Source organism: Lepisosteus oculatus, chromosome 15 (assembly GCF_040954835.1).
Source record: "Lepisosteus oculatus isolate fLepOcu1 chromosome 15, fLepOcu1.hap2, whole genome shotgun sequence".
Lineage (NCBI taxonomy): Eukaryota > Metazoa > Chordata > Actinopteri > Semionotiformes > Lepisosteidae > Lepisosteus > Lepisosteus oculatus.
Window position 1 is genome coordinate 31,820,876 of NC_090710.1, and position 27,970 is coordinate 31,848,845.

At 39.8% G+C, this 27,970-nt stretch overlaps 1 protein-coding gene across 9 annotated transcripts; it reads left to right on the plus strand.

The window, feature by feature from the left end:
* Positions 1–146: 146 nt before the first annotated feature.
* Positions 147–27,967, plus strand: ift88 (intraflagellar transport 88 homolog). Of its 9 annotated transcripts, none has more exons than XM_069178798.1 (30): positions 147–407; positions 832–944; positions 1,467–1,529; positions 1,848–1,907; positions 3,025–3,063; positions 3,350–3,388; positions 4,324–4,377; positions 5,381–5,444; positions 6,866–6,935; positions 7,206–7,296; positions 7,867–7,971; positions 8,175–8,277; positions 9,105–9,219; positions 9,644–9,875; positions 10,123–10,193; positions 10,301–10,387; positions 10,723–10,822; positions 13,161–13,247; positions 13,776–13,962; positions 14,679–14,787; positions 15,212–15,362; positions 16,243–16,358; positions 17,221–17,273; positions 17,683–17,748; positions 17,876–17,982; positions 19,315–19,375; positions 20,376–20,420; positions 22,853–22,897; positions 26,239–26,352; positions 27,086–27,967. In XM_069178798.1, exons 2-30 carry the CDS (start codon positions 858–860, stop codon positions 27,205–27,207), a joined length of 2,643 nt encoding a protein of 880 aa, XP_069034899.1. In that variant the 5' UTR covers positions 147–407; positions 832–857; the 3' UTR covers positions 27,208–27,967. The 9 variants fall into 9 exon arrangements, with proteins under 9 accessions (XP_069034899.1, XP_069034898.1, XP_069034900.1 ...); XM_069178797.1 differs by having other exon boundaries at positions 148–407; positions 851–944; XM_069178799.1 differs by having other exon boundaries at positions 148–407; positions 851–944; positions 20,379–20,420.
* The last annotated feature ends 3 nt before the right edge of the window (positions 27,968–27,970 follow it).

The window sequence follows — 27,970 nt, forward strand, 5'->3', positions numbered from 1 at the left end:
GAATATTTCATAATTGTGCTGTATCTAGGATTATTCTTTTTTTGTAGGGAAGAGCACGGATGCATTTTAACTACAGATCAGGTCATTTCATTATTGAAATACATCATACCAGGGATTTATAAGTATTTGTTTTCTTTCTCCTAGTCTTTTCTTTTCTAACTAGCAATACACGCCGATTCCCCTCAGCTCTCGCAAAAGCTTCATTTTGCGTCTCCTGGCAACAGACGTTTACGTCGTGTGAACCAATGGCGACAACCGGAGGCAGACTCCAAGGTGGATTGACAGGCAAGGCGTCCAATCACAGTCTCGCAAAGACGCGACACGCGGTGCATTGTGGGAGGCGGCTCCTATGGATTTCAGGTTGACAACAAGCGGGCGGCAGAAAACTTAACTTCTTATCCTTTACGGTAAACATTACACGACTTTTAGTTAAAACAAATTGTGATCCACGATTTGTTGTATATTTGTATCTCAAAACATATTTTCAGTTGGACTCCCATAAAAGATTACGCATTAAAATGTTTTGCATCACACTGGTACGTAATCTGACGAATCAACTACAAAAATATGATTTGTGACAGCTGTGTTTTAGAAAGTTGTCAACTAACAATGGATGCACATAATTGTTAGTTAAACAGATACTACGTAAATTAACCGTGAATTTCTTTCCGTTGCGTACTTCAGATGGGGGAGATCTGTAACCGAAACGTGGCGTCATGTTGTTGTGGTGACGTAGGGGTATCGCTACAACTGGGGTACTCTAGGACGTACTGACAGTACTTCACAGAAAGCAGCACTAAACCGCAGCTTTTCTTTTGATGCACATGATAGCTCTGCTCGACTTGAACAGGGAGAAGATGATGGAACGCGTGCACTTAGCAGCAGAGGAGGAAGATGATCTGTACTCCGGCTACAACGACTACAATCCAGCGTTTGACACTGATGTAAGTAATACGTGCTCGGTTGTTTTATTGCATTACCGTTCTTTCCACACTGTTTGACGAACGAGTGAAACACTTGTAGTATTGCTAGGTGTTGTGTTTCAAGATAGAATGAAAGAAACTGATTTTCTGGTAGCGCTGATTGCTAGTTTCCTTTACTGGTGTTAAAAACACTTGTGTTTGTATTAAAAGTTCCACAAGATCAGTAAATGAAAACATGAGGTCCTCACAAGCTGAAGAAAAAAAACATTCATGCACAAGTGGTCATCTATTCATTACATTAGGCAAGTATCCTTTATCTAGGTTAAGTTATCTTCCAAACAGCATTAGTAATGCCACATGAGATTATATCCCAAACCTGTCTGTGATTATGTTTTATCACAGCAGTTTTTAGGTTAAAAAAAAATGTAGAATGTGGAGGATTCAGCAAGGGAAGAGCTCAAGTGTCTCTAAAACCGGATAATATTATTAATTTTTCATTTTAATTCGGTCTGTTGCTCTTTTCACTGTGGGCGTGTTTTGCAGGACTTGGAGAACGATGCGGGGTTTCAGCAGGCAGTTAAGACCAGCCATGGAAGGAGGCCTCCTGTAAGTGTCTTTAATGTCGTGTACAGAAGAAACACACTCAGAGCTGTTTAAAAATGTCAGGGGATTATTGCTGGGATGGAAGTCTGTTTTTTAACTAGTACTAGCTGAGGTATTAGTATAATATATCACCAGCGAATATTAAAATGAAGAAGTTTTTGAATCAGCTTGAGTATTCCACCAGATAGCGCATTCCTCATCAAACCCACGAAAGAGTGTCCAGACTCTTGCTTACAAAAGTCGGATTTCCCCCAGTACTGAAATTTATTAATTTCTTTATTCGCTACTATGCGACTAAAAATGTCTCGCCACTTTCTGTAGGTGACTGCTAAAATCCCTGGCACAGCCATAGGGGCGCGGCCCTTGGGCACATCATTTATGGTGAGTAACATTAGCACGGTGCACAGTTGTGCAAGGTACTCTGCCTTACACTACAAAAATAAATCATTATAGAAGTCCATTTTCAACAGAACAAAAACATTGGTTCTCAGCATCAGGTAGGGATATAATATAGCCAGTGTTTCTAACATCATTTTAACATGTGATTTAGTGCTGTGGTCAAAATCATGCATATATAACCCTAAAATGTCTCATCCTGAATTTGTAATAAGGAAACCCTTTGACTCAAGTATATATATATTTTCATATCCTCTGCAGATCCTTAACCTTAATGTAATAAATACACTGTAGTAGATGGAAACAAGTTTGATGTGAAAAAGCACGTTCATAAATCTAAGTCTCAGCTCCCACAACCCAAAAATCCAAACCATGTGGACACGCATCTTTTTTTACTCACTTTTTCATCATTATTATATACTGTAGTAGCTGTGTTTATTCATGACTCTGACCAGATACACAGATACAGTTGCCTTGTTTAGCCACATTTTTTTCCAGAGGAAGTTATTCTTGCTGTGGTTTTCCAGTGCTTTATTTTTGTCAGTTCCTACTGTGCCTGGATTGTTCAGAGTTTGTTTTTAATGTAACTATTTTGAAAATTAATGTGTTTCATGTGCCCACTGATAGCTGTGGCACCCCATCAGCGCCTCCTGCACTCACAGAGATGCCAGCACATTATCTGATTGATAGTGTGGAAGCAAAAGTGGAGTTTATGCAACGGGAAAGTCAGATTTAATTTCAAATCAATACAGGATCTGATCAGTCAAGGACCCCCGGCTGCTTAATCGAGCCTTTAATTGAACTCATAATTAATTGGACATTTTAGTTCTTTACAAGTTACGTACGATTTTTTATGTCACTTAAAACATCTGATTGTCCCAGAACAGCATGCTATTCAAAAGGTCTAACTGGTATATTAGTACTTAAATGTAGGGTTCAGTAGGAGCAGCAGCCAGCAGACACATGGAACATGAGCAGGGAATTGGAGTAGACTCTCCAGTTTAGTGAGCACAACCCCAGGGACATCTAAAATACATTTGGACCCTTGGGGTGAATTAACTTATACAAAGCTAGTTGTGTAACATATGTCATTATTTACCAGGGAAAGATGGAGACAGGCAGGGATAGTGAAGTGCTGAAGGTAAGATTAGTTTAGTAGTGTATACATGACATACTGTATACAGTATGGGATACATAAGTGACATGTATACAAGTTAGGATCAATAAAATGTATAGCAAAGATTGATACCAAAGCATACTTAATTTTTATCATTATCATTTCTATTTCTAATCATAGGATTATACTTGCATAATAGTAATTATATCAGTGATATATTTTAATCTGATTAAAATTACTGGACAAATATAAGAAATCAAGAATATCTAAGGAAAGAATGAAGTCATTTAAGGCAACACTGTTTTAACAGGAAGAGATCAGGAAGGGAGAGGGTAGAAGGTTTTTAAAGGTAAGATATTTAGGAGTGTTCAGGGCAGCTGAGTAGTTAAATATACCTTCCGCTTATTAATTTACAGCTTCTGGGTCACAGGAGCATTCAGATATTTTACTTTTTAAACAGTGAGTTGTTTTTTAACAAAGAAGGCATAATTAACCTAACTTTATGATAGCCTGCTGTAAACCTCTGTGAGTTCCATTTAATATTTGTTAAAAGATTAAGTTTTTTTTTGTTTTATCAGTTAATATGGGACGAAGCCTGCAATGTAAAACAAATGTAATACTGTAGAGAAAGTCCCACCCCTGCCTACCTCCCACCCTCTCAGGTGGCAATAAACCCCAAGCTGTTACACTAAGGAACCCTGAGAAAAAAACTGAATCGAGAGAGGGCAGTATTGGTGAGTTTAATAGTGCTTTTGTGTCATCAGCTGATACACCACAGGACCATAGAGCTCTTTCACCAGTGCCATGGACACCTCCATAAAAATAGCCTCCAGAAAGGCAAGAGCCACTGGCATCAGGGCAGGTAGCAGCGTGGGGAAAATTTACATTACAGGCTCCTTCTGTGCTTGCCTTTCTAAAACAATCAGAAGTAGGGGAAAATTGCTTTTAAGAGGTAATTTATTACTCTACGTAGTAGCTACACACACATAGGATTACTATGATCACAGGCAATGACTTGTTAAAATTATTTTCCCAACTTTTGTTATTTTTACGTGCAAGAATGTGACTAGAGTACCAGGGTGGTTCATAACTAGCTCCAGTAATAACTGTAAGGGTATGAATTCCCTTGTTCGACCACTGGTGGGGAAAAAATAAACCACTTCTTCCAACTTCAGTATGCTTTCCACGGGGTGCCATACAGTGATCGAAAGTGGCGCAAGAACTTTCTTTATTAAAAAGTGTGAACTAACTGACTGGTATTCTGTTCTTTTTGGGAAAACAAAGTCAAGGGCTCCACTGTCCTCGTCTCTGGGACGACCCATGACAGGTGCGCTGCAGGTAAGGTAACCGGGATGTTGGAACAGCTGCAGGCTGGGAGTGGGTTCGAGACCTGTTCTTGTTTCTTTGTGAAATACTGTGTTTGTTAACTGTTGTGGTCTAACGTGTTTTTCCTCTAACATGAATGCGAGTACGGTACTTCACCCAAAACACTGATAGAACCAAGATTTTTAATCGGGATGGGTTTTTTTTCTCCTTTACAATTCTCGAGTACATGATTGGCAAAATTAGCCACTTCGATTGTCTGGGGGGAGAAACAGCCGTTGCAAACGGTGATTGATGACACCTGGGATGCAGCTCCGATGAATAAACAAGTATTTCTTTGTGAATAGTCCAATAAATAGTTGTTTTAAGGCTTCATGTGGAAAAGTGAAAACAGGCGAGGCCTTGTTTTCCAAGCCTTCAAATGTAAAATGCTCAGGGTTTTCTGTAATCCCTGTATGTTAAATTATTCATGCTTGTTATTTGTAATTATTCTTACGAGACATAAAGAAGAGGCGATTAAGCCCTTCCAGCCAGTTTGGTAGTAAGTAGCTGATTAATCCAGGGATCACACCCAGGAGATTCCGGAGTACTGGCTTCAGCTCCATCGCAGGGTAGCTTGTTCCATACACCTGCAACCCTCTGGGTAAAAACTCGCCTGTTTGGTTTTAAATGTGCTTCCACCTGCGTCTTCTGGTTCTTGTCTCATTGTTTATCCTGCAGAAGCCCGCTGTGTTGACTTCTGTCGCTGTAAAATGTTACCATGTGGTCTTCTCTGGTCAAGATTAGAAAAAGTTCCTCCAGCCTGGCGGTGTGTAACCGATGTTAACTCAAGCCTTGGATTTCAGTTATAGGTGTTATTTCCTTGATTGCTTAGAACGTCCTCCCTCAGCCAGTATGCCATATGTGAAGGCCTGTGCACTTTATTGGAGCTGTCTTAAGATTGACTTCACTACTAACGGTGGAAATCGCAGACACACACAGTTTTCTAACCCCTCTGTTCTTTATTTCCGTGGGGAAGGATGGAGTTTCTCGACCAATGACTGCAGTGCGGGCGGCTGGCTACTCCTCGGCGATGAGCAGAGGTGGGTGGCCGGAGGGGGGGTCACCTTGCGGACAGGGGCGGCTGCACGTGTACTAACTGCAGAATGAAGAGAGCATACCAGCCTCCATGACCAATATACAGCCGTGTGGACAACAGAAACGTTCTGCTCAGGCAGCTGTAAAGGCCGCGTCTGTGTTTAGACTAGCACAGAACCGAGATTGCCATTTTTCCACTTCATGGATGTTTGCTTATGGTGATTTTATATAATTGTGTGTTATCTCGCATCCCGTGCCTGTAAATACTAATTCTGATTTTTACATGATTCTATAAAGATTGTTTGTTTTTTCAAAATGTCTGTTTCCACTCTAAAATGGACCTGAACATTTACTTTGTACTCTTGGTTTTGATATTGTGTCTAAAACAAAACCTCTCTTACAAGAATTATCACAATACATATTAAATTTTTTTTTTACATTGTTTCCATGACGGAAAGGAAGTTATAGTTATATTTTAAGGTCAAATCTACCAGGCACTAGGACTTTTTGAGAGGCTCAGCGCACACTCCAGGCTCAGACGACATTCTGTTGTCCCAGTATGGCGGGGTCAGACATGGGTCGTGTAACTGTCTGATTGTGATGATGTCGTCCAGATTTCTAATGGCTGTTGGTGACATCCTGGGCACCCAAGCTGCCAGACAGCATGACTGCACTCTGCCAGTCGACGGTAGCTCTTGTAGGGTACTGCGGAGCTTGAATTGCACCAATAGGTGAACGGATCAGAGGAGTGTGTCTATCTGTCCTCCCTGTATTGTCGGCATCATCCTCCTTGATACTGTGGGTCAAGATGTAAAGAAACAAATGGCGATTCCAAATTGGGTGGTTTTAAAGTAAAAAAAAAATATCCAAAAGGCATATCAAAAGCTGGTAAGTAACACTCCATCACAAGAATTAGAAAGTAAAATGACGCTGGGAGACTGTAAAGTCTGCATTACATGATGTGAGCAAATTCAGTTGTGCAGTATCAGAGTGGTGTCAGTAGATGGCACTGTAATGTGCAGGGTTTTCAAAATCAGATGGGTGTTGTATCCCAATCTTATGGGAGGCATGAATGTAAGCCCTTGACCGGACTTTTTGTTGGCAAAACATGATGTTTCCATGTTCCTTTTATCAAAGAAATTACTCATTTTTGTGTGTTTGTTTGTCCTTTCATACTGTATAAGAAGCTACTTTAAATGAGATATTTTACTATTTTACTATGTATCAAGTATCATGTTAGTGTTATCTCTCATGTATTGAGCTGGAGATTTCTGCTCAGTGTTATAATAACTGAACTCTGACACAGTAGCATAATTCAGTATTTGTGTATTTTTGTGTGCTGCATTATTAAAGCTCTTGGATCTCTGGTGACTGTGACTGTTCATTTATCAATCTTGTGACTATTTATAAATCCTCCTGCTTGCAGGTTCTGCTTTTGACCCGTTTGGCCAGTCCAAAGGACCTGCACCACCACTGGAAACTAAAAATGAAGACACGTGAGTTCCACTAGTTTCCCTTTTATTGTCCTCTTAAATTGCCCCCCTGAGGATGAATAGTGTTTTGAATTGAATATATCATATGGACAAGACACTCTTTTCAAATGAAAAACTAGTCTGGTGTCCCTGTTAGTGGTTACAGAATTTGTATAGTCATAGTCATTTAAATCAGGCAGCATATGAATAATTGACCCACAGTCGAACAGGAGAGGACAGTAGGATGATTCCTTAAACAATAATTGTAATTTGTGTGTAAAAAAAAACTTGCAGTCCTGAAGAAAAGATCAAGATTCTGGAAAAGAAGGTGAATGACTTGATTGAAGAAAGCTGCATGGCACACAGTCAAGGGGACCTTCAGCTGGTCAGTGTTCAATTTCCTCCTTCTTTTAGACGTGAAATTTGCTTCACTGGACCGTCATTGAATTCCCACCCAGTCTTGTGAAAGGTCTTTGAACTTGATTGCAATGCATGGAGTCGGTGGAGAGGGCCATTGGGAGAAGCTGTGTAGCCGTTTGATTCTAGGTTCTAGCAACTGCACGTTTTAAATGGGTTACATAACACAAACAGGGTCTTGCTTTCCTTACTAAACGAGGGTTCTCTGAATCCAGCACTGAATAAGTATTCTGGGAGACTTTTTTTTTTACGTCTATTTGAAAGCAAAAGGAGATTTGGTGCACTCCAAGTCGCCTTGGTCTCATGGCAGAGACTGATACAGCCCAAGCCCTGTGCTCCCGAGGCGCAGATTTGGGAAGTTCACGGAGGACATCTGTCCTGTCGGATAAGCAGTCAAGTGTTGAGCTGAGAAGACCTCTTTCAAAACTAGCCTCTTTCCAAGAGAGTGTAATTGAAAAAAACAACCTAAAGCTCTCGGAACAAGGCAGATTGACCCTGATTCATGCCAGTTTATTTTCATTTAATGAATGCAACTTAGGCACTGGAAAAAGCTAAAGAAGCAGGCCGAAAGGAGAGGGCGCTGGTCAGACAGCGGGAGCAAGTGGGAACCTCGGAGCATGTCAACTTGGACCTGACGTATTCTGTGAGTATGGCTTTAGTGTCTTGTAAAGGCACAGACTGGGACTGGCAGAGGGTTTGGTGTTGTTGATGAGTACTCCGTATGTTTTCTCTTGTTATATATATATTTTGAAGATGCATTTCACTGTAATGCCGGTTTATGTATTCATTTAAACCTCATGGTCTTTGTCTTTCTTTTTTTGTGCGTCTTTGACTTTTGTTTTCTAGGTTCTGTTTAATTTAGCAAACCAGTATGCAAACAGTGAAATGTATCCTGAAGCCCTGAATACCTACCAAGTGATAGTGAAGAATAAAATGTTCAGTAATGCAGGTGAGCAGAATAAGAATTATCTGGCCAGGAATTCCAAGCCAGGTTACAGATTGGTGTAAAATGTGAAATAGTCCGTTTAGACCAGTGCACACCAGCCCCTGCCCTGGATGAAGACTGAGTTTTTCTGTTTTTTGTTTCAGCTGAGTTCTTGATCTCAGGCTGATTGATTTCAGATTTCTGTTTGCACTTTTACTCAGTATTTGTAAATCTGCTTTCAAATCTGAAAAAATTCAAATGGGATTCCTGACACCTCATTCAAGTGTGTTACGGGAAATGTAATCTCTTGATAAAAACACTAATTGTAGGAGTGTCTGATACAGTGTCACAGCTATTTGTGTCTATTCATTATCAATTACTCAATTAGTAAGAGCTGTTTAGTCAAAATAATGAAGAAGAGGCTGTATCTGTATGCTGAGAGATCTGTAAATATCTGTATGCTGAAGGTGTTTCACATGGTACCCTTGAAATTGTGTGTTTTTGACACTCAAGACTGGCTGAAGAAACAAGTTAAATAAATGTTTAAATAAGGAATCCAATTGTTATCAGTCCACACTTACGATGTAGAGCTCAGATGAAGTGAAAACCAGCAGACGAGAAGAAATGATGTTTAAGGGTACCAAGTATAGTCTCTACTCATCTACAGTTTTTTAACCGAAAGGCTATCTTGTTTTGTCATTCAGCCAGACTGTGACTGAACCAGCGGTTTCTTACTTTTCTAGGTCTTTAGCCAGTGATTCTGGTCCTTTAAGACAAAGCTTCAGGTCTATCGTGTTGTTTACCAGCAACCAAAAAAATGCATGTGTGTCTAACATTTTATTGTATTGCAGGAAGGTTAAAAGTGAACATGGCAAATATCTATTTCAAACAGAAGAACTACCCAAAGGCAATCAAATTTTACCGTATGGCTTTAGACCAGATTTCCAGCGCCCACAAGGAAATGCGGTAAGATATTTAATGTTTTCTTTCAGTACTTCCACCGATTTTTCATGGGTCTGTGATGAAACAATCATTATTCTTTCAAAGGTTTCCTTAATGATAAATGTAGTGTTCTATTTTATTCTGCATGCCATGGGATGAATGTCAGTGGAACAATAGTTCTATCAAATTTTAAATTTTAATTATTTTTCTGAAACGAAAACTTAAAATATAAAATCTAGAAGTTGTTTTTGTAATTGGAAACAAATCACCACATGTAAAACTTGCTACCCTGTTTAACGAGAAATATGATACTGTTTTTTATTATCTGTTAATTCACCTTATTTTGTAATATTTGTTTATAGATTTTTTTAAACAATATTTAAAAAGTGTGGTGTTTCAGGATGTTATTTGGGGCTCAATCATCTGACATTGTGCTACTTTCTTGTAGGATTAAAATAATGCAGAACATTGGAGTGGTTTTTGTGAAGATGGGTCAGTACTCTGATGCCGTTACCTCATTTGAGCACATTATGAGTGAAAGCCCAAACATTAGGACTGGTTTTAACTTGATCCTCTGCTACTATGCTACTGGGGATCGGGAGAGGATGAAGAAAGCTTTTCAGAAACTGATCTCTGTCCCTCTGGGCATTGATGAGGAGGAGAGATACACCCCTGCTAATGTGAGTATGGAGTGTCAGATCTCTGGGTACTCTGGGAGATCTCATATTATACCCCCTTTAGGGTCATGACATTTTCAACATGGTCTCCAAGAGCCAGTCTCGGTCTGCTTGAGTACTCTTCTGCCACCGATTGTGGACGTTTAAAAAAACAAAATAGTAGATCAGTGATATTAATGGGTGGACCTTTCCTCTTCTACACCAACACCTTTGTAAGGTCCACAAGAAACTCTCTGATGTTTTTTCCTAGGATGATCCACATTCAAACCTTGTGATTGAGGCGATTAAGAACGATCAACTTCGCCAAATGGAAAGAGAGAGGTAGATACTGTTTTTTCTGATTTGGGCCTTTTCTGATTTTCATTTTTTTTTTCAGTTTTGCCTGACGCAGGCCTGAATCTTTATTTGTTCTTGTCCTCCGACTACAGAAAAGCTTTGGCCGAGAAGTTCATCATGACGTCGGCAAAACTCATCGCGCCCGCCATTGAGGCTTCCTTTGCAGCAGGGTTTGACTGGTGAATATCTGGACGTCTGAGATTGTTTCTGTTTAAACCTGCTATGGGGACCAAATGAACTGTACACCAATAGTTTTTCTAGCGATGGTTTTAGAACCGATGCCTGTTTGTTTAATATATTAGCACAGACTGGTAGAAAACACAGAGCACGACGCAAAATCTTATTTGGAACTCTTGACTCAGACTATTTCTGTATGTGAAGCAACTGGACTATTCTAGACGGAGCTATATTTATAATTCAGTGCCATGACTATTTTTGAATTTTTATTGCACAGGTGTATTTTTACTAAATGTTGTGATGCAGTATGTTGATACCCAGTTTGTATTATTTCCAGGTGTGTAGAAATGGTGAAAAGCTCACAGTATGTAGAACTAGCAAATGACCTAGAAATTAACAAAGCCATAACCTACCTGAGGCAGAGGGATTTCAATCAGGTAAGATATTGTTATGTAGTAATTTAGAATGGCTTACTACAATTTGTAAAACTTTTTTGGGGGGTAGAAAACCAGGATAAATGTGATATGTTGTCTTGGACCAGGTTTCTGTGGATAAAATCACATTGGCTGTCTTTTTATTACTTAAAATACTGACACGATTGGTAAATACAAGGTATGGTGTCCTGTTTGCCACGTATATGGGTTGTGTGCATCTGTAACTCATCAGCATTCCTCATTTCCTTTGCTGGGACAATGATAGTCTTTGGAAAGCGATCAGGGCCGAGATTGTTCATGTCACGGAGTTGGGCCTCTGATGTGTTCACTGTAAACTGCAGATAGGAAATTTCAGGCAGTGCTAACAGATCAGGAAGTCCTCACACATGTTTCGCATGAAAACATCAAGATTGACATTTTTTGCATTTTACATTTTTACATTTGTAAGGAAAAGATACCCTTGATGTAGCTGAAGCATTTCTGCTTCATGAATACAAAAATGAGATATTGACACTAATCATACATTTTTATTCAGTTCATTTGACTTCCATCTACTTTGTTCATGATAGCATTATAAAGCTTTTTCATCACAATGCTTTTCATTGCTGCTCCATTTCCAATTATTCGTTTTACTCAAAGCATGTCCTCCTTATCGTCACATGTTGTTTTTCTATCACCCTCCAAGTGAGCGGCTTTGTGTTTTTCTTGTGCTTCCATTGCCTTGTGCTTACCTTCTCTTTCTTACTGTCCATCTGCATGGCTCGACAGTGTGATCAGGTGGGTACCGTGCTCTCTTCCTGCTTCCTGTAGATCGTGTGGACCCCAGTGTCACCCAAGCAGCACCTGAGCTCTGCTCAGTTTGTCTCAGTTTGTATACTGAAATCTTTTCTAATGGAGGAAAATGTTTTTACTTTAGTACCTTCCATCTATTGCAAAATAATTATATATCTAGATGGCAACATGGTGCAGTTGGCATTACTGCCTCGAAGCACTGGGGCCCTGGGTCCTGTTCCAGAAGGAGGATGCTAGTATCTGCATGGAGTTTGTACGATCTCCCTGTGTTTGTGTGGGTTTCGTCCAGGTTTACTCCCACACAAAAGACATGCGGTGGAATAATTGGCTTCTGGGGAAGTTGCCCCTGGAGAGAGGGTGTCCGTGTCTGTGCCTGTGTGTGGCCTGAGATGGACAGGTGTCCTGTCCAGGGTGTGTGTGTGTGTGTGCCCTGAGATGGACAGGTGTCCTGTCCCGGGTGTGTGAGTGTGTGCCTGTGTGCCCTGAGATGGACAGGTGTCCTGTCTCGGGTGTGTGAGTGTGAGTCTGTGTGTGCCCTGAGATGGACTGGTGTCCTGTCCAGGGTGTGTGAGTGTGTACCTGTGTGTGCCCTGAGATGGACAGGTGTCCTGTCCAGGGTGTGTGAGTGTGAGTCTGTGTGTCCCCTGAGATGGACAGGTGTCCTGTCCAGGGTGTGTGAGTGTGAGTCTGTGTGCCCTGAGATGGACAGGTGTCCTGTCCAGGGTGTGTGTGTGCCCTCAGATGGACAGGTGTCCTGTCCAGGGTGTGTGTGTGGGCCCTGAGATGGACAGTGTCCTATTGCTTGCCAGGAGAGGCTCCGGCTCCCCTACAACCCTGAATTGGATGAACTAGTCAGAGAACGGATGGATATTATAACCTGACGTACTGCTTTTTATTTTTTTCCTTTTTCTCATGTGCCTCATTTCCCAGAAGTGAGATTATTTTTGTCTTAAATTTAATTGATTGCAGACTTGCACTAAGTTTTATCTGAAACAAATGCCTGTGCAGAAGCCAAGAACTTTCATTCTTTTTCTACAGATAGTAGAAGTGATAAATCAAAACAATTATATAAAAAGTTGAAGTACATCCCTAAAAAAATCACAGTGAACTGATAAGGAAGCAATTGTTGCTTTTTTTTACTTAAAAGATGGCTTAATGCAGGCAGTGGGCTTACTTGTGTTTTTATGTCTTGTCTTTTGCTCTATAGGCAAGAATGATTCATCCTGAAATCTGAGTAACATTAGATAAACTCCAGTACTATTCAAGTTTTTTTACTCACAGTACTTTTAATTTTTACGTGTGCTTACATACAGTATTTCAATTGGGAATTAATTTTTAATTTTTCTAAGTGGCTAGTCCCATCTTCTTTCAGATATTTTAGCTGATGTTCCAAACATCTTCTGCCAACTATTCTTTTAAGTGTATTTTGGGCTGAAATCTAAATTCGTTGGCATTTATGATCAGTTGAAATTAAATGACTAACATGAACACCTGATCAAAAATGAGTAATGTAAAGTAAAAAAGTGGCAGTAATTTGTTTTTTTTTTAGGCTGTGGAAACCCTAAAAACGTTTGAGAAGAAGGACAGCAGGGTAAAAAGTGCTGCGGCCACCAATCTCTCCTTTCTTTATTTCCTGGTAAGTTCTTGTAGACCTTCTGTGAGGTGTGCGTGGGCCAGCACCCACTGAACCTTCTTAAAGGTTCCCGCAAGCTGTCGGATTCCTGAACTCTACCCCTACCACACTTCTCACACTGCTTGTCTGACTTGCTTTCTAAGTTGTACGTTATTTAACTTTTTTAACTTTTTTATTGTTGCTGCTGCTGCTGTTCCGTGTTGATTCCTTCATGTCTTTGTATCAGAGCATACATTCAAATAAGCATTGCATGTATTTTATTCATTCATTTAATTCTTTTTTTTTTAATTCTATAATGTTAGCACGCCCAAAGGGGTTGGGCAGCCAGTTGACTTTGGACCCCTAGGGGTTTTTCTCTTTACTAAGGAGTTTTTGGTTCCTCCGTTGTCTTCTGGTCTGTATTCACAACACGTATGGTTACTTGCATTAAGCGCCTTGGGGCAACCTCTATAAAAATCAATTGGATTGACTTGCATTGCGTTTGTGCATGTGATAAATGAAGTGAACTGAAGCCTGCTTGCTCTGAAACAGGAGAATGACTGCGATCAGGCAGAGAGGTATGCGGACCTGGCTATGAGTGCGGATCGGTATAACCCAGCCGCTCTGGTCAACAAGGGGAACACAGTGTTTGTGAAGGGAGACTATGAGAAGGCGGCCGAGTTCTACAAAGAAGCCCTGAGAAATGACTCCTCCTGCACTGAGGCACTCTACAACGTAGGTCAGTCTCTGTTTGCTGTTTTCAGCTCATTTCTACAAAATGTTCCAGTAAGCTTGCTTTGCTGTCTGGAACTTTATGTATACATATTATATGATAGTGAGCTTTGTTTTTGGATTTTATTTGTAATGACAGCATCCCTTGAAACCTAGTAGAAGCTGATTCTTTTTTCCAAGTAAAAATGACTAAAACTCTCCTAGTGATCAAAGGCAGAATGCGAATCACTTAACTTTACAGTATCGCCATCAAAGCCTTTGCTAGAGATCGCTTATCCCAGAGCATGTTTAACTTTGGCCATTATAGATGAGACTGATCTGTGCGTGATGCCTTTGTCAGCCTATCCCATTCAATCAGCCTGATTTTATTCAAGTATGCAATGGATATGCTAATCATTGAAACAGCCCATATGTTTATATACTATATCGCACAACTTTCATTGTTAGAAATTTTGTTACAGGCTATAAAATAAGGTTGCAGCAAAACTTATTAAATAAACTTGATCCTGTTTTTTATATGGGTTTTTCCATAAACTGTTCATGCAGCACATGTATTACCTTCGTACATTCTTTTGCTTTTAGCTTACTGACCAAAAGCAGATGTTATCAAAATTAAGCATGCATACCCTCAGGGTTATTCGAAACATGTTTCCAGAGAGAACGGTTTTTGCTCACAGCCTTTTTTTCTCCCTATTGCTTTCGGATTGGTGTCCACTGTCCTAGGCCTGACCTATAAGAAGCTGAACAGACTGGAGGAGGCTCTTGACTGCTTCCTGAAGCTGCATGCCATCCTGAGAAACAGCGCCCAGGTCATGTACCAGCTGGCAAGTCTGTATCCTTCGACGCAACCTTTTTGTAAGGCCTTGCAATTAAAATAAGAGACAGCTCGGGAGACTTCAGTGTTTTCTGAGTTTTACTGCTGGTGTGACCATCTGTTTCAGAGAGTATAATACTAAAAATGCATTGATTAGCAGTATGACAGTTTAAGAGCTTTCCTGTCACAAAGATAAAACTCAGCACTAACCTTAAATCCTGATCCCCTAATATTTAAGTTCAAGAATGAGCAGTCTTCTGTAATCCTTGTGCAATGCGGTTGAAATCACAGTTCACGCTTTAATTACCGCTACTCCTAAAGATGATCAGCTATTTACGTGACAATGGTAATTTTCTTGGAATTGTGATTTAACAAACACCATTTTATTCGTGTCAGCTTTAAAAAAATTTATGAAGTATGAGCTTCCTTAACAGAATCCCAGGTATGAAATGCTGGAAGATCCAAACCAGGCTATTGAATGGCTGATGCAGTTGATAAGTGTGTCGCCCACTGATCCACAGGCTTTAGCTAAGCTGGGAGAGATGTATGACAACGAGGGAGACAAGTCCCAAGCCTTCCAGTATTACTACGAAGTAAATATTTTCTTTAAGTGGGTGCTAGATGTATCTCTATGGGTTAAGAGTATGGATTTATGTCTTGCTTGATTCAGATTTGCCTTGGACCAAGACTATTTGACGGTTTAGACCCATCAGGGTGAAGTACCAGTTGCTGATGAAGAATTAAATACCTGTTTGACACAGAGCCTTAACTGTGTGAGCCTGGTCAGTACCTGGATGGGAGACCTCCTGGGAAAGCTGAGGTTGCTGTTGGAAGAGGTGTTACTGGGGCCAGTAGGGGGGCCCTCACCCTGCGGTCTGTGTGAGTCCTAATGTCCCAGTATAGTGACGGAAACATTATACTGTAAAAAGGCACAGTCCTTCGGATGAGACGTAAAACTGAGGTCCTGACTCTCTGTGGTCATTAATAATCTGGTGTCCTGGCCAAAATTTCCCATTGGCCTTTACTACGCATGGCCTCCTAATAATCCCCCTCTCTGAACTGGCTTCATCAGTCTGCTCTCCTCCCCACTGAGAGCTGGTGTGTGGGGAGCGTTCTGGCGCACTATGGCTGCCGTCGCATCACCCAGGTGGGGCTGCACACTGGTGGTGGTGGAGGGGAGTCCCCATTACCTGTAAAGCGCTTTGAGTGGTGTGTCTAGAAAAGCATTATCTGAGTGTAAGGAATATTTATTTTTATGATTATTAGAAAGTATTTGGTGGGCATTGTCATGGTCAAGGTTGTGAAGATTGCATCATCACTGTTATGCACACGTCCAAATTGACAAACGAATACCTACTGTAGCTGCACACAAAGGTCTGGATTATGCATGTGTATGCATAAATTAGATTATGGAGAGAAAGTTTTTTAATGATCAACGTGTTCTTACAGTTTTACTGATACTATGTGCTTTAGGCTTTCAGGTATTTCCCATCAAACATCGATGTGATTGAGTGGCTGGGAGCCTACTACATTGACACTCAGTTCTGTGAAAAAGCAATTATGTATTTTGAGAGAGCTGCCCTTATTCAGTAAGTAGGAGTTTTTCCACTGCTCAGTCATTAGTTGTCACTTGCACATCTCTTAGTATTAGAACTCTAACGTATAGCTTTGACTGTTCACAAATTCAAGAAATTATTATTTTTTAATCCTCTTCCTTCTTTCGTACCTTTTTTTACCTTCTTTTCTGCCTTGGTTCTGGAGAGCAGCTGGTTTTGCATTTAATTCTTCATATCCTAAATGCCTGGAAGAATTAAATGATCATTTAACCAGTGGCTCACAGTGAACTATAACTGGAGTAACTGGATTCTGGCTTTCCAGGACCAAGTCTGGAGACCTCTAGGCCTCTAATAATTTATACCTTCATATGGAGCATGTCATATGAGACCAGGATGTTATTTGTTCAGGGGTACAAATATGTGGCCATTATGAGAAGTCTGATTTTTGGGATTAGTATGGGCAATATTTTTGGTTAGCACATAATAAATATAGTAAATATTCAGCATTGATCTGATTATTAATACTAATTAGAATATTAAGAGCATAGGTTTGTAGTATTCTAGTTGCAAAGAGATTAGAAGCATTACTGTTTATTAATTTGTGAATTATTTGATATTATTGGTGTGCTAAATAAGGCATAAGCACCACATGTAGGTGACAGAAATATAATATAGATACTGGACTAAATCATACTGTTTTCTTTTCTCACACCTGGAAGTAAACCCCAGAGCTAATAAAGGGTACAGGTAGCTTTCACAGTACGATTATTTAAAACATGCAATATTGGACAAAAAATACATGCGTGTTCAACGTTTATTACATACATGGATGAATGTATCTATAGGTCTAATTCATCTCGGGTTTTGTCAACCACGCTTGTTTGTTGAATTCTAGGCCAACTCATGTGAAATGGCAGTTAATGGCAGCCAGCTGCTACAGGAGAAGTGGTGAGGTTCCAATGTCATAACTCTCTGCCCTTTGTCAGTTGCTTTACAGTATTTCGATACGTTATGAATAAACATCATTTGCATTGTAAGTGTAATTGCACTTTTAGAAGTGTTCTAAGGTCTGGATGAAAATATTTTAGTATTTTCCCTGACTGAATGTATTTGTTCTACTTGCGCATTTGTCAGGCTTCATTTAAACCCTGCAGTAATTTAAAGTTTTCTTTCATTATAAAAGTATTTGTAAGTGTTTGAAGCTGTAGAAGTTTGTAGAACTGTTATATTTCTTGATATATACGGTGGCCGGTGCTGATATTTGACTTCTTTGACTCGTGAAAGTGTTAAGTTTGAGCATTTCAGTTTTTAAGGCACTATTTAGTAGTAAAGTGAACATCTCTTCCTTTTTTGGCAGGAAACTACCAGAAAGCACTGTACACGTACAAAGACATCCACCGAAAATTTCCAGAAAATGTAGAATGTAATGTATTCCTTCCTCCTCTTCACGTCCTTTAACGTAGCTAGAGCAGGAGAGAGTAACTAATGATACAAAAGAGCTGTAGCAGTCGGGTGCCTTCCGTGCGTCAAGCTGTCTGTTCTCTGTGCAGGTCTGCGGTTCCTTGTTCGCCTCTGTACAGATATGGGACTGAAGGAGGTGCAGGACTATGCCACTAAGCTGAAGAAGGTAGAGAAGATGAAGGAGATAAGAGAGCAGGTAAGTCTGAAAACAAGGCCTATAATCTCCACATCGGTCTTTCCCTGTTTGGAATGTTTGTCTCTGGTCTATGGCCTCCTTATTTATCTTCAGTGGGAGTCCTTTTTCTCCCAGTCGCGCCGATTCGTTTCTCTGCATATGCGATGCCTCTCTACATGTGTTTCTCTGCCTGTCTCTCTACAGTATGTGCTTCTCTGTTTTCCGGTGACATACAGTAGTACTTGGCATCGAGCAGCCACATCCATCTTGACAGCAATTATTCTCCCAGTTCTTTCATTCAAACTTTTACTTTGTTGGTATCCACTGTCCCGGAGTTTGAAAAAGATGTCATGCGAATGTCTTTCATACATATAATGGGAAAACAAGTATAAAAAATGTTCGTTGTCATAATGTTATTACTGATTTTATGGTTTTTGAAGATCTGTGTAAGCATGTACATAAAGCAGGTGTCATTTGACAGACAACTACTACATATAAAGCTCACTATATGTGTAAGCCTATAAGCGTTGTATTGTTTGTAAAGGAAAACAGCAACCAAATTTTGATCTGCAATTACTTAGCAATCTTGCCAGCATGAAAGCATGCCATAGCTAACCGATAAATTCTCCTCAGAAGAAAAACTAAAATGAAAATGAAAAGCAGCTGCTGTAGAAGTGATTGTGTAATGCTGCTGGACTAGGATAAGCTATGAAGCACTACAGGCACAGAATGTTTGCTTACTTTCTTCCTAGTGGACTGTGTATTCTTGCTTCTAAAACGTCTTTATTCACACTATGTAATGTTTGGTCTAATTAGTTTGCTCACCACCATAGAAACCTTCAGCAGTGAGCATTCTCCACTTGATCCATAGAGACCTATGGCCATCCAGGCTGATGGCTCGTTTGCAGATGTTGACGCTTACAGAATTACTCCAGAATTGATCATTACTATCAATATTACACACTAAGGTTAAAAAATGATAAAAGATGAAGAGATTAAAAGCATTTCTTCCCGTTGACATTGGGAGGCTTAGATATTGTCCTTTTATATCCTCCAATAAACCTAAAGTCATCTTTAGTTTCCCTTGCATCCTAAGAAACCAAAGCAGGGGAACTGGGAAAGCAGTTTGTTATTGGTCAGATTTGAAAGCATGTTGGTGCCTGATAGTCTTCATTTTCCAAGTTCTCAACATGGTTTAACAGAAGACCAGATTGCACTACAATCTAGCTATACACAAAGCATGAATATGTCGAGGAATGCACACAGCACTTCAAGATTAAATGTTAAATGTTTTTTTTTAATCCAGTTTAGAACTGTGATATTCACTCAAGTGCCTCTTTTTTGTCGGGGTAGCGTGTGAAATCTGGCAGGGAGAGTAGTGCCCGTGGACGCAGGGAAGGCAGTGCCAGCAGTGGTGAGTACTGACATTTACCATCTTGCCAGTCATCTCAGTCTGTACACACAGTCTGCTCAAGCACAAGCTCTTTTTTAAACCTGCTTCCCAGTGAACTCTGCCCACACATCTCACTCTTTGCACAGTCCCTGTGCTGTATAGGCTTAGTTGTGTTCCCTAGATTCATTGATATACAGTACAACGCATATGACAGTTTTTTAAACATTAGTATTTCCCAAGCAGATGATAAGCCCTTCGTCCAGCGTTCAGCAGCTCCTCTCACTGTCACAAATGTACTAAAATATCCTGAAAGTGAAGCATTTAATTCTCAGGTCAACACGATCCGCGAAATATATGATGTAATGCACACCCAGCAAAAAGCAGGTAATATATTGTTTGGAATTTGTAACATTGAAAAAAGTCATGAGAGGAAATCAAAATATATCAGATAACTAATTTCAGATCAATCATTCATTAACTGGAACATCATATGGACCCAGTTTGTCCCTATTAGTTATATTAAATGGAAGCATCTTGCATGGAACCAGATTTTTTCTGCAATACTCAGACACTTAATGAACCTCAGTTTTTATTGGTTAATAATGTCAGTGAAGGAAAATTATTTTTTTCCTAATGTACGGTTGTTGTGGTGCATCAAACACACGCAAGAACTTCAGGAAACACAGGGCAAAAGCATGCGGAACTCCTGCTCTTGGGTTAGTACACAAGAAATGTATGTTTGAAATGGAGAGAATTGCTTTGCTTCAGCCGGTTTCATGCCAGACCTTATCAGTGACTTTCCATTGCCTAACTTCCGGGAGAGCAGATGGAGAAAGCAGATCAGGTTAGTAGTGCAATTGAGTGCAATACCCGTAATATTTAGTGTTACTTTCCTGTTCGCGTCAGATTAGTCCCGTTTTTCTAGTTTTGTGAAGATTATTTTCATTGTTTTTTTTTTTCTTTTTCAGAAAGGCTGTGACCTTTAAAATGTTCCATTTGTGTCTTGTTCTTTTCCTCCTAGTAGCTTCTGCTCATTCTAGTGTGACTGCTATCAAGAGGACCAATGGTATGAACCACTTTAGAGCAGACAGAGCTAATGCTAAACCTCTCCTCCACCCCTGGTATTCAGTTCCATAGAATGTTTTGTCAATTATATTGCCAGACCCCTTTTCCATTGAAGTGTCGTCTACCTGCAGAGACAGTGTAAAATGCAAATACGTTTCGGATTGATGGATTAGATTGATTTAGGGAATAGATGCTGCTAGAATTCTTAAAGGTTCTGCATGTGCCCCTTCATTAAAACAACTGGCTACCAGACTCAGTCATTGACAGCTGCCACTCTTTCAGACCCTGTTTGCTGCTTTGCTGCAGAGCTCATTAAAGAGCTAATGATCTGTACACACTGCCCTAGCAAACATTCAGCAGCAATTACCACTTGTTTCCAAAGGGCAGGGGTTCTTGTGCTTTTCTCAGTTGGAGCTTGTCTTCCTCTAGTGCAGGTGTTCTTCAGTGGTGTCAGCTGGAGCTCTGTAATGACCAGGCATGTTTTCAAACCTGTCAGGTTGTCAAAATGAAGAAAAGCATCGATGTACTAAACCTATGCCCATGCCCAGAGCATAGTTTGTGCAACAAAGGCTTTCCTGTGTGAACACCAAGCAAGATAGAGGGGCTTGTTTTCAGAGGTCCTGCCCTTCATTTGACTTTCTCCTGGTGAACCTGGAGTGTTTTCAGTTAAATCAACACTCTCAGTGTGACCTCACCCTCTGGAATGAATAATCTGACAGAGGATCTTTGTCTGCTAACAATGAGAAATGTGAAAAACAAACGTGTATGAGAGGGCAAACATTTCGTTTCATTACTGCATGTTAAAGCCCACGACTAAACCTATTACAGATAATAAATAGCTTATAAGCAAGACAGGATTCATGGTTTTAAAACTGGGGTGCAAAACGGCTGAAAGCAGTATATGAAATATGCAATTTCAGATAATTCAGATATTTTTGCACACACTGGATGATAGAAGATGATTCTGTTTACATAACTGCATGGTACTATTATTACTATGCCAATACTATTTAATGGTAAGTTCTGTATTATTTATATATATAAAAGGGATTTTTAAAAGCTTAAATTGTGCTTTTATTGTAAAATACAGGACCTTTCTAGTGGTTATTCCAAAATAACTAGAGCATGTTGCATCACGGTGTCTTATGTATACGGTACTGTATGTTGCAGCTTTGTTGTGCTGAGTGTGGCTTTTCAGCTGGAGCTCTTGTTGATTTTACAGGGTATCACAGTTGTGGAAGTATATGTTAACTGCTTTTATTGTATTGTTGGGAATGAAAACACTTCAAGATCAGACAGGCCTGTTGTACATAAAAATAGAGAATGAGAATAAAAAAAACTGATAGGAGCCTGACTACTCAGCAGCCTGTTTGCTGCAGAAAGTGAGGCAACTCCTTCTATATTAAATTAGCCACACACACCAACCTTTGCATCATTTACCTGCAATGCTAATGAAATGCAAACCTGTAGCCTTACATGTGGGAAGCAGAGCCCCATGTCAGTCAGCAAGGCTTAAACAATCTCACAATAAATCTCCAAATGTTTATCACAGGAGTCTAAACACACCTCACAGTAACAGTCAGTTTAGCCTACAGGGCTCTTAGCTACATTCACTGAAAACACTTCACTTTCGACACACATCTGATGTTCATCTCATTTTATTATTGCTGAATTTACAGAACTCTTCAGAGTACTGATTTAATATGGAAATTGTATACTCATACTTCCCAGCTTTTCATACTTTTTATTCCTAGCTTTGTGTGCTTTTCTTTCATATTTTTTAGTCAAGCACTAGGTGCAAATGTTTAAGAATGTTGTCTATGTTCACATGGTACAGAGGTTTGTTTGGGATCTGCCAGCCTCTAAGAAAGGAAAGTATTAAGTGTTACTGACGGAAACTGCTTTTAATCTTTATGTGCAGTATTGTTTTCAGTAATGACAAAACAGTATACAGGTTTAAAAAAAGTTGATTGTTGAGGGGTTATACATTCAATGAAGAGTTAATACATTAGTTTACTAAATAGACCTAGAGTGGGCTGAGCCATTTCTTCAGTAAATTAGTTAGACTGGTTTAATATTTTACAAGCTGTATATGGGAATATCAAAGCGTACAGAGCTGGCCTGACCTCTGTTCCAGGGGCCTGGGATAATGGGTAAGAACTTCAACATAAAACAGTTTAGTTACCTTACACTCATTGTTTATAAACACATTCACTAATGCTTTTATGAAATAATTTGATTGCCATTTATTACAAAAATGTCATTTGAACAATCCAAAAGACAGTGTCAGCATGAGCCTTTTCTTTCAGCATTACAATAAGTAACATTCAGAAACACAGGCTGGGTGGGAGTCCTTTGAATGACTGCGCTCCTAAAATGCACTTTTTCTATTATCCCTCTTTCTTTCCTCTCTTTCTCCTGCTTTGCCTGCAGTCCTTCCTGAAAACAGACACAGCCCCCTCCTGGAGCAGGTTAGAGGTATGTACACAGCAGTGGTGGCTCCCGCTTGGAAAGCTGGGCTCAGCCCACAAAGCACATGTAACCTGGAAGAAGCTTCACAGTCTCCTCTACCACAACATTATTTTCAGGCAGCTGGAAATAAAAACAAATTGTACTCGTTTGATATTGCATGACTAACCCTGCCTTGCATAGTTCCATATGCTCCATATGTCACAATGTCAGGTCTGATTTCCACAAGAAGCTGGACCTCTGACAGTACGGTATGTTACCAGGAGCCAATAATAAATCATAATAGCTTGCATCTGTATAGCCTTTTCCGTCCCAGGTGGTTCCAAAGCACTTCATTTATAGGAGAGGACCCACTACATCAACCAATAAAGTGCAAAACCCATTTGCACAAAACCCGTTGTGAGCCAGCAGCCCGCAGTGGAAAAGTGAGCAATGACATCTCCAGTTGGACCGAGGGTGGAAATTTAGGGAGGCAAGATTGAGCAAGCCCAATACAAAGTAGAAATTAGCCAGGACATTCTAGTGAATAGTGCCATGAGATATTTAATGACTAATTTCTCATCTAAAGGATGTCACCTCCTACAGTGCAGTGTCACTGTTGTACAGTATAGTCACCATGCTGGGGCTTTGGTTTGGAAGTTGTACAGAGTGAAGGCTACTGGTCTACCAGCATCATTTTCCCTAGAGGTCCCCCATCACATTGCTGATGAGTCCCAGTCTTGATTAGCTGCTTTGATCTGATGAGATCAGCCTAGGAGGTTGTGTCTCCACTTTCAATAGTGCATGTTTTAAAAGCCAGTTGGATACCTTTTTTACAATCATGGTAACACAACGGGAAGATGTAGAGTCAAGAACAGGAATAATTTTAAAGGTCATTTTAACAGTTCAGTTAGAATGTCATTTTGTTTAGGCTCCTGCTTGTTTTTATTAGAAAGCTGTACCAATGACGCTTTCATCCATCTTTTGTGTTCTTTAATTGAATGTAAAGTGAATTGAGCTAAAGGTGTTTGCGTGCAATTAGCTGTCAGGCTTGTGAAGATCACACCTAATTAGAAGTGGTAGTGGCTAAGTGCAAAATTGAATATTATTTGAGAATGGCACAACATTCTTCATCACAACAGTAATGAAGTAAATGATGATGTAAGAGTGTAGATAAATACATGCAGAATCTCAGCCATTTTTAACGCTACATAAAAGCAGTCACAAAAAGTCAAAGTCAGCCAAATGTGATGAGGAGCTTGGAGAAAATGAAGCACGAAAACACACTAGATAATAAACCACAGACAAGTGTGAAAAGGCTAAAGTAGATCAGTACTATTGTGTTTTTTTCCATTTACAGATAAACCCCACAGACAGTTATAATGAGGTGCCAGTGTATTTTAGAACTCTTAAATAATTCATATAGACATCTTTGTTGAATTATTGCTTAACTTTTACTTTTTACTTTTTAACTTGGTTGAACTCTTCTAGTCTGGGTTAAGATAACGTTGTCTGAATTTACCTGTCCTACAGGGCTGACAGCTGTTTCAAATCAGATCTGTAGGAAGTCCCTTTATATGTTTTTAGCAATTTAACAATATAGAAGGTGGCTGCATTTAATAATTCCTTCACACATTGGTTACATCATCATCCGTAAACCCCCCTACAAAGCACGCAGTGCAACAGTTGTCAGTGTAACAATTTATGCAGATGTTTCTCATCTTGAATAAGCCATAAACCTTTCCAGTTTATGCTTTGCTTTTGTAACTTAATCCACATGGAAGTTTTGGAGAAAATAATCTTTACAACAGTTAGCATCTACCTTCTCACAATATCTGTTCACTACGTGATCCAAATGTTTTCACACCTTCAAAATGCTTCTGCAAGTTACATTTTTTTTAAATGAATGATATGTCTGCCATCCATATGACTTTTCCTACTTTTCTGTACATTTCCTTGACCATTTCCATTATATCTGGATTCCAAGTGTTCAAATACCTCTGTAATCAGAACCAGATGGAAGTGTTGGATGTTTTTTACTGCAGAATGTGATGGTTAAATACGATCAATTTTGAGTTAGTGCCATGCGACAGAATTACAGTACCTGAAGCAAATTGATACTTTATTTTTTCTATCATATTTTTTAGAAATATGAATAAATTACTCTTGCAATTTCGCAGAGCTAGAAAGTTGAACTGTCCGAATGGACTTTGATTCTTTTCATGCATTTGTGAAATTTACAGGCACTGTATGGACAGCCCCTGTTTGGGCTCAGCAGTGCGGGATTCCAGTGTAAAGATCATACTGTATATTTGTATAGCTATATAGATATTAATATTTCCTTGCGTTTGTTTAGAACTTTTGTATCCTGAGGTATCCCACAGTGCTTTACATATAAAACTGGATCAACTTTATTTACACAGAAGTGCATACCCCTCCTGAGTGGAGTGTGGTGAGCACCAGGGGTTTCATTACGCAACAGATCAGCGACCCGTCCTGTTGATCTCGGGGAAAACTGTTAGAAAGGGCAGATTGTTCGATTTCAGAGATTTAACATCTTGCACAGAGCGGCATGGGACCTGAAATGTCTAACTAGACGAAACGTCAGTTCAACGTTTCATCATCAAAAGGCAATACCTCCTGCTTTTGGGATAGTGTCCTGGTAAACATCCAGGGCAGTCTGGATGAACCAGCCCAATAATGACAACACAGCCATGGCTGGTACCCTGACTTCATATATGCTGAACGAAAATGGCACTGGAAATCTTCAGTCTGCACTGTGAGCATCAAGAGATACTACCCGCATGCGTGATTCCAAGTGAAACACTTGTTCACAGTGACTAACTTTAACTTGTACACGAAATGTGGATGCTCTTTCTAAGAATTCTCTTTTGGACGTTTGCACCCCTTTAATAAGATGACGATAATTAAAATTCATTCCCAAAATTCATAGCAACTGCATTCTTTAAAAACACTATGAACCTGAAGAGTCTGCTTTCAAGACATATTGGTGAAGCCCTTCAGTTACTCACGTTTTCCCTCCATAGAGTTTTTCCTGATCATGCTGGTTGCATTCTTTCTGTGGGAAACGTCTTTAAATAGTTCATCTTCAAAAACAGTATTTTCCTACTGACAGAATTCCCGGTATGACAAGTGTAAGCATGGGGGCTCTTTGTGCTTCGTTACAGGGCTATAAAAAGAGTATTCTTGGTTGAATAAACTTGTAAAACGTTATTCTCCTGGGTTACAGTACGTATGAAGAATTTGACTTTCCCACTATTGGGGAGAAAAGGCTGGCCTCGTGCAGCAGTGATAACACTGATAATGTGACTAATCCAATCTTCATCTTCGCTGTCTCTGTGCTCTTTCAGACAGCGGACACAGCAGCCGCGGCACCAGTGCCAAAGGAGAGAGACTGAGCGCAAAGCTGAAGTCCCTCCCGGGTTCCAGTGAGCCATACGAGGCCAGCAGTCACAAAGACATAGGCAAGTGCACCCTGGGTCCTCTTGGCTCTCCTTCTCGCTCTTGTGTCGGAGGAACGGATAGGTTTCACCCTCGCTTCTGAAGTGGCCTCGTAGGAGTGCAGCCAGCAGGCAAACAGACTAAACATTGCACAGTTTACAGCTGTCTGTCAGCAGTGTACCATGACCTGACAGTCTGCCTGTGGTCTCCCGGAATACCAACAATCTCTGCATGTCTTTGTAGAGTGCCGTTCATTTCCAATTTTTCATTAATGTCCTTAATTCTCTTAATAGTTCCTAATACTTTCAAAAATATTTCCATACTTTGTGTTTTTATCTGCATGTTTGTTTTAATCATTCAGTCCCCGTTTTACAGCATTTCCCATAAACACACTGCCATTGAACTAAAACCCACTTTACACTCCAATTCAGAAACTATTTGTTTCGCATTAAGACGACTGGGCTGTTTTTCAGTTCTGTGCATTAAGCTACCAAGACGTTGGCACTTTGTGGATGCTTAATGAAAAGTCATATAATAGATTTTAAAACATCTGTACGTGTACTGTATTAGTCTGTAATTTCTCAATTCATAAAATGATATGCTATTTTTAGAAAATAAGATTTGTTTTTTAAGTGAAATGGGAATTCGATTAACAGATTATAATTGTGTGGAAATTGGTCAAACAAACTGTTCATTGTATTTTACTGCAAGTGTGAACATGGTGACTAACAGGGTTGTGCTGATCTGTTTTATCAGATGCCTCCTATGTTGACCCCCTCGGTCCTCAGACGGAAAGGCCCAAGACAGCCGCCAAGAAGCGGAGCGAGGAAGACGAGTTTGCTGACGAGGAGCTGGGTGACGACCTGCTGCCAGAGTAGCCTGGTCTCGCCAGCCTGGAATTTCTGCGCATTCCGCTTCCTGTAAGATTGTGCGCTTAGCAAACACGGAAAACCTTCGCTCCTCGGAGGACCTTAAAGCCATTTTTCTCTCTCAAATAAAAAGGTTTATCTGGTATTTAACACATTTCTGTATAATCTTGTAATTAGTCTTGTAAATCTGTCTTTCAAATCCAGTAGAACTGTGTCATGTTTCATTGGAACTGAATTGTCTAATCCGGGGGATTTATGTGAAATGTTCATTTCTGTTTTTTTATAAACACTTTTCTCTAAATTTCTTGTAAATAACCCTCCTTGTTTGCAGAGTTTAAATGAGCATTTTTATCCGTTGACAAAAAGGCCAAACTCTAGAAAACCTTTAAATTTACCATCAGGCTTGTCTTGTTGATGCAAGACTCTTCCTTAACATCCAAAAGTGTTTAAATATAATGAAAGAGATGTATTTTTTGGGGACATACTGTACACTCAGGTGATTAATAAGCCAGTCTAATAAATGAGGTGATTCCTTTCCTATCAGAAGTGAAAAGAGCCACACAGGCTACAAATTGTAACAAAGTTAAGAGAAACAATCCTAGCAAAAGTATTTCGCACAGCATGTAGGTAGGCAGGTAATCTGAACATTTTTTCTATTTACTAAAAAAAGTGTTTCTTCTGTTTCATGCTGGAATTGTTGAAGTGGAGTACATGCATTTTAAATGTTTAAAAAATAAATGTTTGCATTACCTCATAATGGGCGTTTACAGTC